This window comes from Podarcis melisellensis, assembly GCF_964234715.1.
Source record: "Podarcis melisellensis genome assembly, chromosome: 6".
NCBI classification, from domain to species: Eukaryota; Metazoa; Chordata; class Lepidosauria; order Squamata; family Lacertidae; genus Podarcis; species Podarcis melisellensis.
In genome coordinates this window covers 50,952,202-50,965,088 of record NC_138538.1, presented here as the reverse complement: position 1 = coordinate 50,965,088, position 12,887 = coordinate 50,952,202, and the positions used below count along the sequence as shown (strand labels likewise).

The following is a 12,887-nucleotide window of genomic DNA, read 5'->3' as shown; positions in this document are numbered from 1 at the left end:
ATCCTAAAGTTCTATTGTACACAATGACAAATCTGACCATTACTGACCACCTTGACCTCCCCCCCCCAAAGGTATTTCTTTGCTGTGCTCACCATCCTGACCATTCTGGGGCTGCTCAATGGCTTGGTGCTGCTGCCTGTCCTGCTGTCTATCATTGGACCACCTGCAGAGGTAAGAAAATGTTCTGTTTCTTATCAGGTTGCTCTAGTGAAGAACCATAGAGAAAAGCGGAAGGGGTCCTATATCTCACTGTCAAAACCCACTGCCAGATTGAGGTGAAGTGCTTGAACAGTCACACAAGTCGTAATAGAACGTAGGTCTTGGCTTTCACCTGCTATCAATAGATTTCAGGATTCACTACAATGAATGGAAAGCCTGTGCCTCTCAGGGATCATGCACAAAGACCCTTTATTTGACACCCTGTTTTCTCAGTGTGTATTCTGCTTTTTGTCATATAGGTCACACCAGCAGATAACGGTAGCCGCCTGCCGACACCGTCCCCCGTCCCCCCACCCATCAGCCACCACAGCTTCTACGTACAGCGGCATGGTGGAGCCTTTGGTGACTCCTCAGACTCTGAGTACTATTCAGAGAGCACAGGAGCATCAGACACGGGTGAAGATGACCGCAGCACCTACATCATCCCCCCAGCGCAATCACATATCTTGGTCAAGGCCAGCAAAAGCCCCAGCTTCCCCAAAATCACCGTAAGTGCCAATCAAGAGCTGGGGAAGCCAGAATTCTGGTTTCTCTGGATGGAGAGAGTGGTCTCAGCGTTCAAAGGCAGCTGGATTCTAGTTAAAGATAGTGTCCCCAAATGAGTTGGGAGGCAAGGCAAGAAGAGAACCAGGAATGTTTGTTTCTGTTGTTATGCTAGTATGTCAGTAGGCACTGAACTGGGGTGGGCATGTCTCTGTGAGACAAAATTCCTAGGATCTCTGGGAAAGACAGACCATAGCACATTGGAGCATATATTTGGGGTGCAATGTGGCTGTAGTAATGTATAATGGGGTAATAGGAGTCTAGCTTCTATTCCCAGGTCCCAGGAGTTAAAACAGATAGTGCAACCCCCTGTAATGCAGGAATCTCAGCTAAAGCATCCGTGACACATGTACAGTGGTTGAAGTCTCCTCTTTAGTACCTTAGGGCAACATAATTCACTCTCTTTGTGCTTCGGATTCTTCTTACTGAATTTGCTGCTTTATGGTTTGAAAGTTGCTGTCACAAGGACTCCATGCCAACTGCACTTGTGTTGTTGCCTTCTTCCCTTCCATATCCAATACACTAACATCAGCCTTTCCTTTCCTGGGCAGGTGGTGAAAAGCTACAAGACCAGCCTAGAATCGCCTCTGTCGTTGTGCAGCCCAGACTGGACCCAAACTGTGACCCCTGGAGGACATTTGCCAACCACTGTCACAGAAGTCAAAGACGCTTCACAGCAGCAAGAGCAGCCAAACCACAAACAAAGGCCTCGGCTGGCTCAGACTGCCCCCAATCCCCCTCGGACCGACCCTACTGCCCACAGCACCAAAGTGCCGCCTCCTGCATCTGGTGGCACCTTCACCACAGTTACAGCCACTGCCTCAGTGATGCTGGCCTTGCACCCACCCCTGCCTGGCTCATGCCGGGGCTACACACACGAGGGCTTTGAATCTGATGGACCTGAGGAGCCTCGTAAAGACGCATCCAACAGCTTGGAATTGCAGAGCCTAGACCAGAGGCACTAGCATTTCACTTTTGCCAGGCCCAAGACCTTGGGTCTAGAACTCCTGCCTCAGGGATGGGATGTGCACAGTATCCCTGGTGGGGTCAGGGGTCCAGATTGTTCACACATACACACACCGCAGACTGTGAAGCAGGATGGATACCTGTGTTTAAACAACTGTAGACATAGACAGTGCCTTTGGGAACTGGAGCAAGAAGGCCAGATGAGCTACTGCCGTGAAAAGGTTGATGGGAGAATCTCTCAGCACCTGGTACTCCACTTTCCCATGCCTTGTTTCTCTAGGTGTTATCTGCCGCCAAAAACATGCTGGGTTTCTTGGTTACCAGGACTTCTGGCTTCAAAACATCCCTAGTTTGCATCCTTACATTGGACTGTGATAGCCCAGATAACGTTGTGCCCACTCACCTGCAGACAGGGAAAGTTCCCATCCCATCGAACCTGGAAAATGAAAGTGACAATTCCCCATATGCTGTGTGAACCATCTCATGGCTGTCATCGGGGCAGGGCGAGAGAATTGCCCAAACACTGACCCTCCCATGGAGAGAACAGGACTCAACTTGTGCGTGGGGAAACTCCTCCCGCATTGTGCTGCTATTCTTTTATTTTTATTAATATTAATATTATTATTATTTTAAGCTGTATAAAAAAGAGTCACGAACCCTCCCCCTTATAATTATAATAATTATTTTTTATTATTTTTACAGCTCCCTCATTAAAAAAAAAAAAGTGGCGTATCCCTTTAAGGGGAAACACCAGGGTGGGGTGGTAATGGAGAGAGGACCCCCTGGGCGTGTGGAGTGGAGGGAGCATGCAATGGAGGGGCACAATGTGTCTTAGCGCCTTCTATGCAAGCTGTGTGGGATGGGCTGCACTCTGCTCCTGCTTCCACCGGCATGTCTGCCTATGCCAGCATTCGCCATCTGGCTGTTCCAAATCCTGTTAAATTCCTCCCTGTCCTATCCCACACTACAAAAACCTTTCTGCCCTATTCTTTTTGCTTGCATGCCTCAGTCCAAGGTAGCCCATCACACAAGTGTCCCATAAGTACTTCCTTTTAAAAATTACATTTTAAGCTTCATCATTTCCCAAGAATATCAGTGAGGAATAATTTGTGACTAACAGAAGATGAGAATCATACAGGGCAGGGTTTTGGGCCCTGCAGGACATTTACCCCACACAGATGGAGATCAGACCAGGGCTTTCTGGAAGAGCAGTTTATATGGGTTTATGTTTTTTCTGCTTCCATGTTTTAAGAGGTACTTCTCACAAGTGAGTTTGTAGTCTGAGACTGCTGCCTGAGTACAAAAATGTATGTGTACTGTGTTGGTTTACGAAGGAAGTGTTTCAAATGGAAATTTAAGCTTACTTTAATAAGAAAGCTGGGCGACCTTGTGGTAAATTCAGCCATTCATTGCCCTTGTTAAGGACAATGTACTGTTTTGAGTTTTTCAACACATGTTTTTCCTATACTGAGATTATTAGCTTCCTGACCTGCATACTTTCAACACAAACATTCGTGCTGCACCTTCACAACTGATGGTGTACAGAACTTTCCCCCCATCTCTTCACAAATATTTCTGTGTAGGAAAAAAATCATGTGTAAAATTATCCTTTGATTCTCTCCCACCTAAAAACATCCCTATGTAGTAATCAGAGCAGAAAATGTTCAACGGGAGAAAAGAGTTGGGCAAAACATTCCATTTCCTGCCCAAAAGTATGAGTGCTGTGGTTGGTTTTTCTGTTTCTGAATGATCTCTTTCCGGTTCAGCTTCTTTGGCTGAAAAACAAGAAATGAACTGTCGCTTGGCAGTAGGATTGGTTCTCAAGGACCAGTTCCATTTCCATCTGACATGCTTGGTTTCCACATAGCTAAGTCAAAATTGCTTTATGAAGTGTTTCAGTTTTTCCATTCTGGTTCAGGACACAAATCAGAATTTTGCACAAAATTCAAAGTGCAGTTTTCTGGCCAGCTCTGCCCTGTGCATCAATCACAAAACAACAGCTCAAACCGAAATCCTGAAACACAATACTTTTTTTAAAAAAAAAGAAGTTATTTTCTTTCTTTCTCACTGACCTACTCTAAAGGAAAAAGATGGCAGCTGGGAAAAAATATTCTGTTTGTTAGGATTCTTGAGTGATTTTGGAACCTGATGGATGTGCCACAGTTTTCAGCACACATTTCTTTCAACAAGATGCAAGGTTTTGGACCAAATGTATTTTTCACCTAAGACAGTGAAATAACTTTAGGTACTCCCGATTGCAGGTTTGGAGATTTTGGGCTTCAGGAAGAGACCCCTCCAACTGCAGAAGTTGCTCAACATCTTTCTACACTGCAATTATATACACAAGTAGTTTGCCAGTTTCTCAGTGGCACTGACATTTGTAGTGGAATAACACTTTACAATTTTGTCTTTAGAATGAGATAAATTAAGAAGTGCAGATGTCTTCTAGCTGTTCTTTGCCAACATGGAGTTGTCCCTTGGGGGCTGTGTGAAATTCTGACCCACTTGGGCATAAAATTGTGTGTAGTTTTTGGGCACAGAGACTGACACACCACAGCTTACTTGTGTGAGATAGCAGGGCTGATTCACCTTTGAATCCACTTCCTCAGTGACATTCTTCCTTCTTGACCGCAGGCACTTTATATTCCCCCTCCCTTTCGCCCAATAACTGCTGTAATTATATTCCCCAAAGTATGCCGGATTGCCTATTCACTTCTTGCTGCCAAGGGAGTTTCTGCTGAGATTTTCACATTTTGGTTGTGTGAACCCCCTTAGCAGCTTCAATAGGATTGAAATGGATTGATTCAGTTGATTTAAAAATTAAAAACTGCTTCTAGGATCTGGAGAGAATTCCCTGCACACAGAAACTTGCCATGTGGCAGAGATACCTCTGACCATTTAGATTTGTCCTGTTTTCTCACCACGAAACTATTTAGACCAGAAACCACTGTCAAAGGTAGAACCTAGCAACATTTGACATGTATGCCCCACTTCTCTCGCTCTCCTTTCCACCCACCCACTGCTTAAAAAACTGCTAAGTGCTTCTAGCTAACTCACAATAGAAATTGTGTTTCTCCTCCTCCCCCCCCCGCACCCCCAACAAGTCTGTGACCAGCAAAGCACAGGAAACGGTGGAAAGGGGGACACATTGTGTGTGCATGTGTGTATCTGTGTGCGCGTGTGCATGTGAGTATGTAGCAGGTGTGCTGGAGACCTTTTAACCTGAAATGTTGTCATGCCATATAAATTATTTATATGAAAAGAAAAAAGATTTATTTTTGTAGTTTGTACAGACCTCTAGCCTTGCAATGGAAGTTTTTATTTTTAAAAGTAAATATATATTATATATAAACCTATCTTCTGATGGTGCCTGTGTGCAGTTCTTTGGTCCCCGCTTTGGAGTCTCTGTGTTTGTAGTCAAGAGTGTACCTACTAGATTGATGCAGGCTGTACGCATAGGTTTCTCCTAACAGGACAAATAACAGCTGGGGGAGGAAGCTTTAAGCTGGGAAATGGTGCTGGGAGAAAGGGTTAAACGCCTTTCTCCTCAGCACCACTGTCCTGGTCTGAATCTCCCTTTTGGCTATTATTTGGTAAAACTTAATGCGGATGCAATCCCATCACAGATTTCTGACATTGTGTCTTGTTTTGCTCTAGACTTCCATCTTAGAGAAGTGTGTGTTGATGAACAACAGGAGTTTGTGTATGCATGAGTAAGGATGCACATTATATATAATTAATATATATGATGATGCATGCATAGCTGGATGTTCTTCTGCTCCCAGGAAGATCAAATCCTGCCCCAAGAAAGTGCAAGCTTTGGATTAATTAGTTGAAGGAAACATTTTAATATAATTTGCATATTTTATTCTGATTAACCTGTTCACACAATTTAAAATGTATTTTCAAGGCCTGATAGAGCACGGAAAGTGCTGGTGCAGGAGCTAGAGAGAACCATCCAAAGTTTACTTTTTCAGTTTTCAGCAAATACTGTGCTTCATTTTTTAAAAAGGAAGAAAAGATATGTGTGCCTTGACTTGAGTGTTGTCTCTGGACATTTTCACAGGTGGTACTAAATTACTTTCGATCTGAATTTATGATGCGGGAATATTACTGAGGAGACAGAATAAAGCTAAAGAGAGATCACTTAAAAGCAAATGTACATTTCTACTTAGTGTAATTTTTCGTGCAATTTACAGATGCAGAAAATGTAGTCAAGTACAATTTGTGAAAATCAGCTTCTGCAACCAGCCTGCCAAAGGCAGCAGGAGACCCCAACAGATGAAGTTGACGTGGCCAAAGATAGCGTGTAATATAAAGGATTGTTATGCTAGGTTGTCAGTAACAACCTGTAATAGTGTGAAATCTCTGCAGAAGAGGGAGACGATTCTGATGTAAGAGCTGGATTTTTGAACTTTGTTGGGGGTGACAACTTAGTTTCAATTCTTTATAAACTTCAATTAATGTTATAAATATGCACAGGTTTCCACAAAGCAGCACAAAACAGGTGTATGAAGTGGGAAGCAGTTGTCCAGTGGGATAAAAATTATCTTTGCTTCTCTGGAAAGTGCAGAGAGGGACTATGCAATTAGATCAACTTGTGAAAGAGGCCCTGTGTCTGCTTTCAACTCTTATTATGCTGGAAGTAAGACACTGCAAGTTCAGAAGTATGGAAAGGATTCTGGCCCAGGAACAACACCCCCCAGCCCCGTATTGCCCTTCCTGGCACGATCAATTTCTTGAGCCTCCAACCCCATCTCAGCAATGGCTATACTGCAGCTGCCTGGCAGTGTTTATTTTTCCAGTGTGTTCAGGAAGCCGGCATGGTGCAGCCCAGCCAAAGGGGGGCGGGCGGGCAGGCTCGGAGGTTGTCTTGTCAGCAGCCACAGGGACCACAGCTGAGCAGATTCCGCAAGCAGAGAAACAAGCAGAATAAAGAAAAACAAACCGAGACCAGAGCTTGCACACACACAGGCAGCATTGTAGACTCAGTGAGGGGCACCCTCTTCACAAAAGTCCATCAGACTTGATGGCCCTATTAGGTGTCCCCACAATTGCTTTGTATCTTGCCATTTCTTTGCAGAGAAAAACTGTCTATGGGAGCAACCAAAGCACTGGGGGGCAGGCAGATGCTTGTACCAATGTTCAAAATTCAGTGGTTACTCCCAGGGAAAAGAATGATGAACTAGAATAATTGAGAGGTCAGACTTTGTGTCTGAGCGTTAAACACCCTGCTCCCACTACCTGCCTCTTCTTTCCCCCTGCAAGATGCTTCTCAGCATGATGTCGCCACGTTTCCCAGGGAGGAGAAGCTTCCTGTTCAAGCCTATTGCACTTCTACTTTTGCTTTTGGAACTTTTCTATGAGATACTGCCACAAGATTTTTCTTTTTCTTCTTGTTCAAACACTTCTTGACATAGCAGCTGCTCCTTGTCATGTTCTCCCCCTATGTTATAGCCATTAATTCTGCATGTTGCAAGAACCTGATAGAATTTACAAGTAGCAGCCTATGGCTTAGTCTTGAGCTCCTCATTAAGTGACTCATAATTACCACCATCTGCAGTCTTCTTGAACTTCTTCCCTCATATCTTTCCGAGTTTATCTTATCTCTTCTTTGGCACCATCTCTATGTAAGTTAATTTTCTCTTTAACTTCTCATTTTTGGCTATACATTCCTGAGTACAAATACCCAGGCAGCGCATTAATTATGAACAGTGTACAGCCTACTCCTTTCCTGACAGACACTTCTGTGTATATTTCAGGGGGGGCAGGAAAAAGGCACAAATAGGGACAAATAAAATGTGGCCCATTGGCACATTTACAAACAGGACAACCTCTTATGGGCAGCATGCACATGCAACAACCAAGCCCACACACTTCTATTGGCTACAATTCTTCAAGCATCACAGTGGGAGGAGGAAACAAAGGAAGGGTGCCAGGGAAGGGCTTTGTGGGTGGTGCATGTGTTCCTGTGGCATGCAGCATGTTGATGAACTCTACAGCAACACATTAGACCCTTTTCTGTTAACAAAGATGGCTTTAGAAAGCTCAATTTTCAGTGGAAAAATAGTGGGGAAAGGAATGAGTGCTTTACCCTTTTCTCACCTGCTGTTTTCTCATGATAAAATCACTCCACTGCCTTTTCTCATTTTTATTACAAGGGTATGTTTATAACGCTCGGGGTAAATTTAGAATAGGACAGTAAGCAAGAAATGTCTGAAGCATCCTTTGCCTCCAGCTCCCTCATGCGAAACAGCAACCTCTCAAAGTTGCTTTTCTTAATAAAAATATATACTGAGGCAATGCTACATATTTTTGCCACTTGCCCCTTATATACAGGTGCATCACTGACCAATGCTGCACTATGTATTTTGTACTCCATGTTCAGTGGCTAAAATGTGAATTGGGCTTCTGTTACTCTTAGATAGACAGACTTCAGGAGTTCCATCTCTGCTTCTTTTCTTTTCCTTTCTGCAAGAAGCCAGAATAGTGCACTTGATAGTACATATCAGAGGTCCGATCCATGCCCTTAAAGCTGATTAGTTGAGATATCATGTTGGCCCTGAACAGGTTAGTTGTGCTGTTAAAAGTTTAGAGAACAGACTCTAGTGTGTGGGCACTTGGCCCTCTTGCAAGCACATTTAACCCAAAGACCAACAGAGAAGGCCTTGAAGGAGCAAGCTACACTAGTCAAAAGACAATAGCTATTAGTGATGGTCTACTTCCAGTTTGTCTAGGCCTGAGTTTAAAGCCGCTGGCTCATTCCTGCATAGCTGCCCTACTAAATCAGTGCCAGTGGTTAGAGATGGTAATTAATGTGCTTATTTATTAAATTTCCATACTGCCCTTCATTTGACAAGCACAGGTGGCTTATAATATAAAAGCACAAAAACGCACAACAGTGACAAACATAAACAATAGCCCCCCCCCCAATTTAAAAAACCATAGATTGTTTAATTAGCCCGTGAGAAGAGGAATGTTTTAACCTAGCACCTAAAGATATGTAACAAAGGCGCCAGGTGAGCCTCCCTGGGAAGAGCATTCCACAAGCAGGGAGCCACCAGAGAAAACACCCATTTGCATGTTGCCACCCTCCAGATCTCTTATGCAGGAAGCACATGAAGAAGGGTCTCAGATGATGACTGCAGGGTCTGGGTCAGTTCATATGAGAAGAAAAACCCTTACACAGCACTCTTAGGCTGCAAAGCAAAAATAGTCTTCTAAAGCCCTGAAGAAAGCTGAATCTACACAGAATGAAAGCACACAGGACTTGTGGGGCAAAAGAAAGAAACGTCTTTCAACTGCCTCACAGGCCAAGTCTTGTGGTGCTTCAGTACAAGAAATTTATGTCACTATCAGGCTGTTCAGATCTATTTTTTCTGAATGTGCAATTGGCACTCAGTTTTTTCAGTCTTACGTTTTTCATATCACACCAGCAGGCGGTGGTCATTGATGGAAAGCTTCCATGCTGAGTTTCTGGGTCCTCTCCTCAGTTACTGCAGTCACCCTCCACTACTATTCTCCATTTTGGGTTCACATACAAGTATTTCTGTACCTAGGTGCATGCACCTTTTCCAAAAGGAATCACTGGAAATTTTAAAAAGTGAAAGAGCAAATGTTACCAGCCCTTGGCTATCATGCTTCAAAACTGGCAATATGGAGGGTGCTGCTTTTGAGTGGGGAGGCTGGACAGCATCTATTTCTCTTTGGTGTTTTGTTTGTTTGTTACTTAATACCAAGTTTTTGCACAACACCAGTATTTCACTGTACCAAAACTTTAATAGTTACATTTTTTTTTCCTTAACAGATTTTAAGCTGCATGACAAAAGCCACATTAAATGTGGTTAAAGTGCGGGCTGTCATCTCGATGGCAGTTTTGGAGACTGTGGGGCGGGGGGAATCATACTGGGACAGCAGCGATTCCACAATAAACATCCGTCTGGAAGCGCCCTTGGCTTGGCTGAAAGAAATCTCGGGTCTTTCACACATGGGCTAGACTACAGTGCCCCCTGCTGGGAATGCTATCAGTCACAAGAAGTCGGCTCGCGCTTATTCTCAAGCAGCTTTTGTGTGAAAACCTGCCCAAGAGACCCCGAGAGTGACCCATTAACCAACCCACGACTCAACCTTGCTTCCTCAGCCGCGGCTTCCCGCTCTGCTGCTTCCAGCTATGAGGCCGCTCGCGCCTCAGCGCCTCTCACCCCCCGCACCGCATAGTGAGGTCACGTGCTTGCTTATATGGGATGTACCATCCTTATGGCTACCTTAAAAGGTAGCAGGTTGTCCTCACCTGCGGGTTAGGTTCAGTCAAGTAACCGCTCCCTGCCGAACCACGGGGTAGAGAGCGAGCCACGTGCAACGGAGAGCAGGGATCCGCCACACCTTTCACAGCTGAGCTGAGAATTTCAGCAGGTGCAGCAGCTGGCGATGCAAACGGCTGAAATTCCCTTTTTTGCACGACTTATTAAAGAAGGTGCGGGAGCCCTTGCTCTCCTTTGCACCTGCGAGTCGCGCGCTCGACCTGCTACTCGACGCGCGTGGCCTGGGGCCTCATCCCCACCCGGGACGGGCGCGAAATGTTGAGCCACCTGCAGCTCCTCCCTCACGCATCATGGCGATGTCGGGGGGGGGGGGCAGAAAAGACTGTTCCCCTTTGCGCGACTCTCCAGCAGGCGCGCTCTGGAGCCCGGCCCTCTCTCCGCGCGCGGCGGCGCTGCTCTCGGTGCCCCTCATTGGCCTGCTGTGTGGTCTGCAATTAATCCCCCGCCGCAGGGTGTCGGGGAGTTACACGTCCTCGCCCAGCAGGGGAGCCCCGGCATCCCCGGCTAATCCCCGTTTCTTGTCGCTCTCCTCAGGGGGCCCGCCGGCACCTCCAGCAGCCCCTCTTCCTCCCTGTCAGCTTCGCAAGTGGCTGTGCGCAGGCCTAAGGCGGGGGAGGGAAGCTGCCTTCGCCAGGGCAGGCGGTGGGGTTCGCCTAGTTTACTGAGCTTAACCCCGCAGCAAAAACTGCACACGGTCCCGCTCGCCGCCTCCCCAAATTCCCTAAGGCTCTCATGACTCTTATGTGGGGAAACCCGGGAAGGGGCGGAAACGGCTGGGAGGGTTGCAAGAACCACGCCGGCCGAGATAAGAGAAAGCGGGTGGGGTGGAGGAGAGGAGCATTGAAGAGCAGCTCCGAGGTGCTGTGAAGTCGCGGGATTTAAGCTTCCCTTCCTGCCCCGCTTTGCATGACAAAAAGCCCAGCTGCAGAGATGACACCGTCCCTTCCCCCCACGCCAAATTCACCTCCCCAATTACCAATCAAGCCCATTATGCGGCTACAATAGCCTTCAGCTCCGAGGCCCACCCAGGCAGCCAACATACAGACAGTACATCCTCGACCCATGAATGGAGCCATTTTGCCAGAGTGTTCCGTCTACCCTCTTCTATTAAACGCAGACCATTGCTGTTACTGGGAAATAAATACTAGTAACTGCTGCTATTTGAGTAAAGTGAAGCTCTTCACTTGAGGGCCACAGTCTCCATTTAGCATTGGGAGCAGGCAGACCCTGCTGTTTTGGAAAACTTCTCTTCAAAAAGTGTTTCGCAGTCCCCCAGAAAAACGTATATTCCCGGTTTTGTATTCCCACCCCACCCCTCAAATTCTTTTCAGAATGTCAGAACTCGGCCTGTCTTAGCAAACTGTCTCTAACAGCTAGCCAAGCACAGTTCTATTTCCCTCAGCCAAAGCGGGACAGCTTTGGTGAAAGGCTTTAATGAAGGTGGTATCAGAGAAAGCCTAATATCAAATAGAAGCAGGGATTAGCAGGAGTGTGGCCCCTCACAGTCAGCAAAGCAGAGGAGGGGCTGACTTTTCCTAAACCTCCACATCATCTTATGTTATTATATTATCTCATGGGTGTAGCCAAGTGGGGGCAAGGTGGGGCAGCTGCCCCCCCATCAGGTAAAACAATAGAAATACTTAACTGATCAATCACATTGGTTCTGCCCCCCCAACATAGTTCTGCCCCTGCCCAAAAAAATCCTGGCTATGCCAGGCCATGGGATTATATTGGGCTCCATTGTGCCATACCGAGATGCTTTTGACAGGTAAGAAGGAAAGCTGAACAATTTGAACAAAACAATCTTAGAATTAAAATGGTCAGACCACTCCTTTTAATTATGGTGCCATAATGCCCACTGGTGGCCAGAGCTGACCACTGCAACTGCTGAGACAAAAACAGGAAGACTTGGAAGAAGAAAAGTGGGTGGAGGGAGTATTGAAAACTTTGGACTGTAGTTCTGCACAGAAGCAGGCATGAAAATCACTACAAAGAGGAGGATCCTGAACTGTAACCTGAGGATGAAGTCATTAACAATGTTGGTGTGTAATGAGGGGACAGTGTAATTTAGTACTAAGAATTTATGGTGATATTGCTTGTGGATTGAATATACCCCCCCCCCCCGATTGAATAGATTTTTAGTACATTATGTGTGCTAATTGGCTTATCAATACCAGGATGTCTATGTCATCAAGAACTGTTTTTCAAATTACTGGTACTGTATTAAGTACATAATTATCACTGTACTTTGTTGCATTTCCTTTCCTTATTACAACCCTCCTCCCCAAACAATGTGCATCTAAACCTATAGCTCATGATAACACTACACACATCTGATGCAGTGGACAGTAGTCCATGACAGCTTATGCAGTCATTAAGGTGCTGTAAGAGTCTTGTTTTCACTGCAAAAAACCCCAATACTCCTCTAGAACTTATAATTAAGCTGTGGCCCTCATGTTTATCTTCGGCTAGAAAGATTGACAGAGGAATCTTATAAACATCACCTCAGGTCCATGGGATCTGCTCCCAAGTAAGTGGGTTTGGAATTGCAGCCTAAGGAGAGGTACAGGTTTCAGAAGAGAATTAAGAATATTCTAAAATGTTAACTAACAACAAATATATTTTGCAACTGTCTGCATTTCTTGTTTGACATCTTTCCTGAGAAAGAAACCAGAATTATTGAATTCTGGAATCCTACATGCCATTGTCCACTTGCTGGAAACTTGTGTCAGAAATGAAGAGTTTTTCACCATTCCCATTTTTTGTTTTGGGCTCACTAAAATCCAAGGGGGCAGGCTGTCCGTTTTATTGTATCTGCTTATCAATAAACTGCAAGCC

General features: G+C 45.4%; 1 protein-coding gene across 1 annotated transcript in view; it reads left to right on the top strand.

Moving 5' to 3' along the window:
- Nucleotides 1-5,084, top strand: part of PTCH2 (patched 2) — a 76,981-nt gene extending 71,897 nt beyond the window's left edge. Inside the window, exons 27-29 of the mRNA XM_081913917.1 lie at nucleotides 72-171; nucleotides 459-707; nucleotides 1,314-5,084. Of these exons, the coding sequence (XP_081770043.1) occupies nucleotides 72-171; nucleotides 459-707; nucleotides 1,314-1,727 (763 nt within the window). The 3' untranslated portion in view covers nucleotides 1,728-5,084. The remainder of the gene's footprint in view (nucleotides 1-71; nucleotides 172-458; nucleotides 708-1,313) is intronic.
- Nucleotides 5,085-12,887: the final 7,803 nt, after the last annotated feature.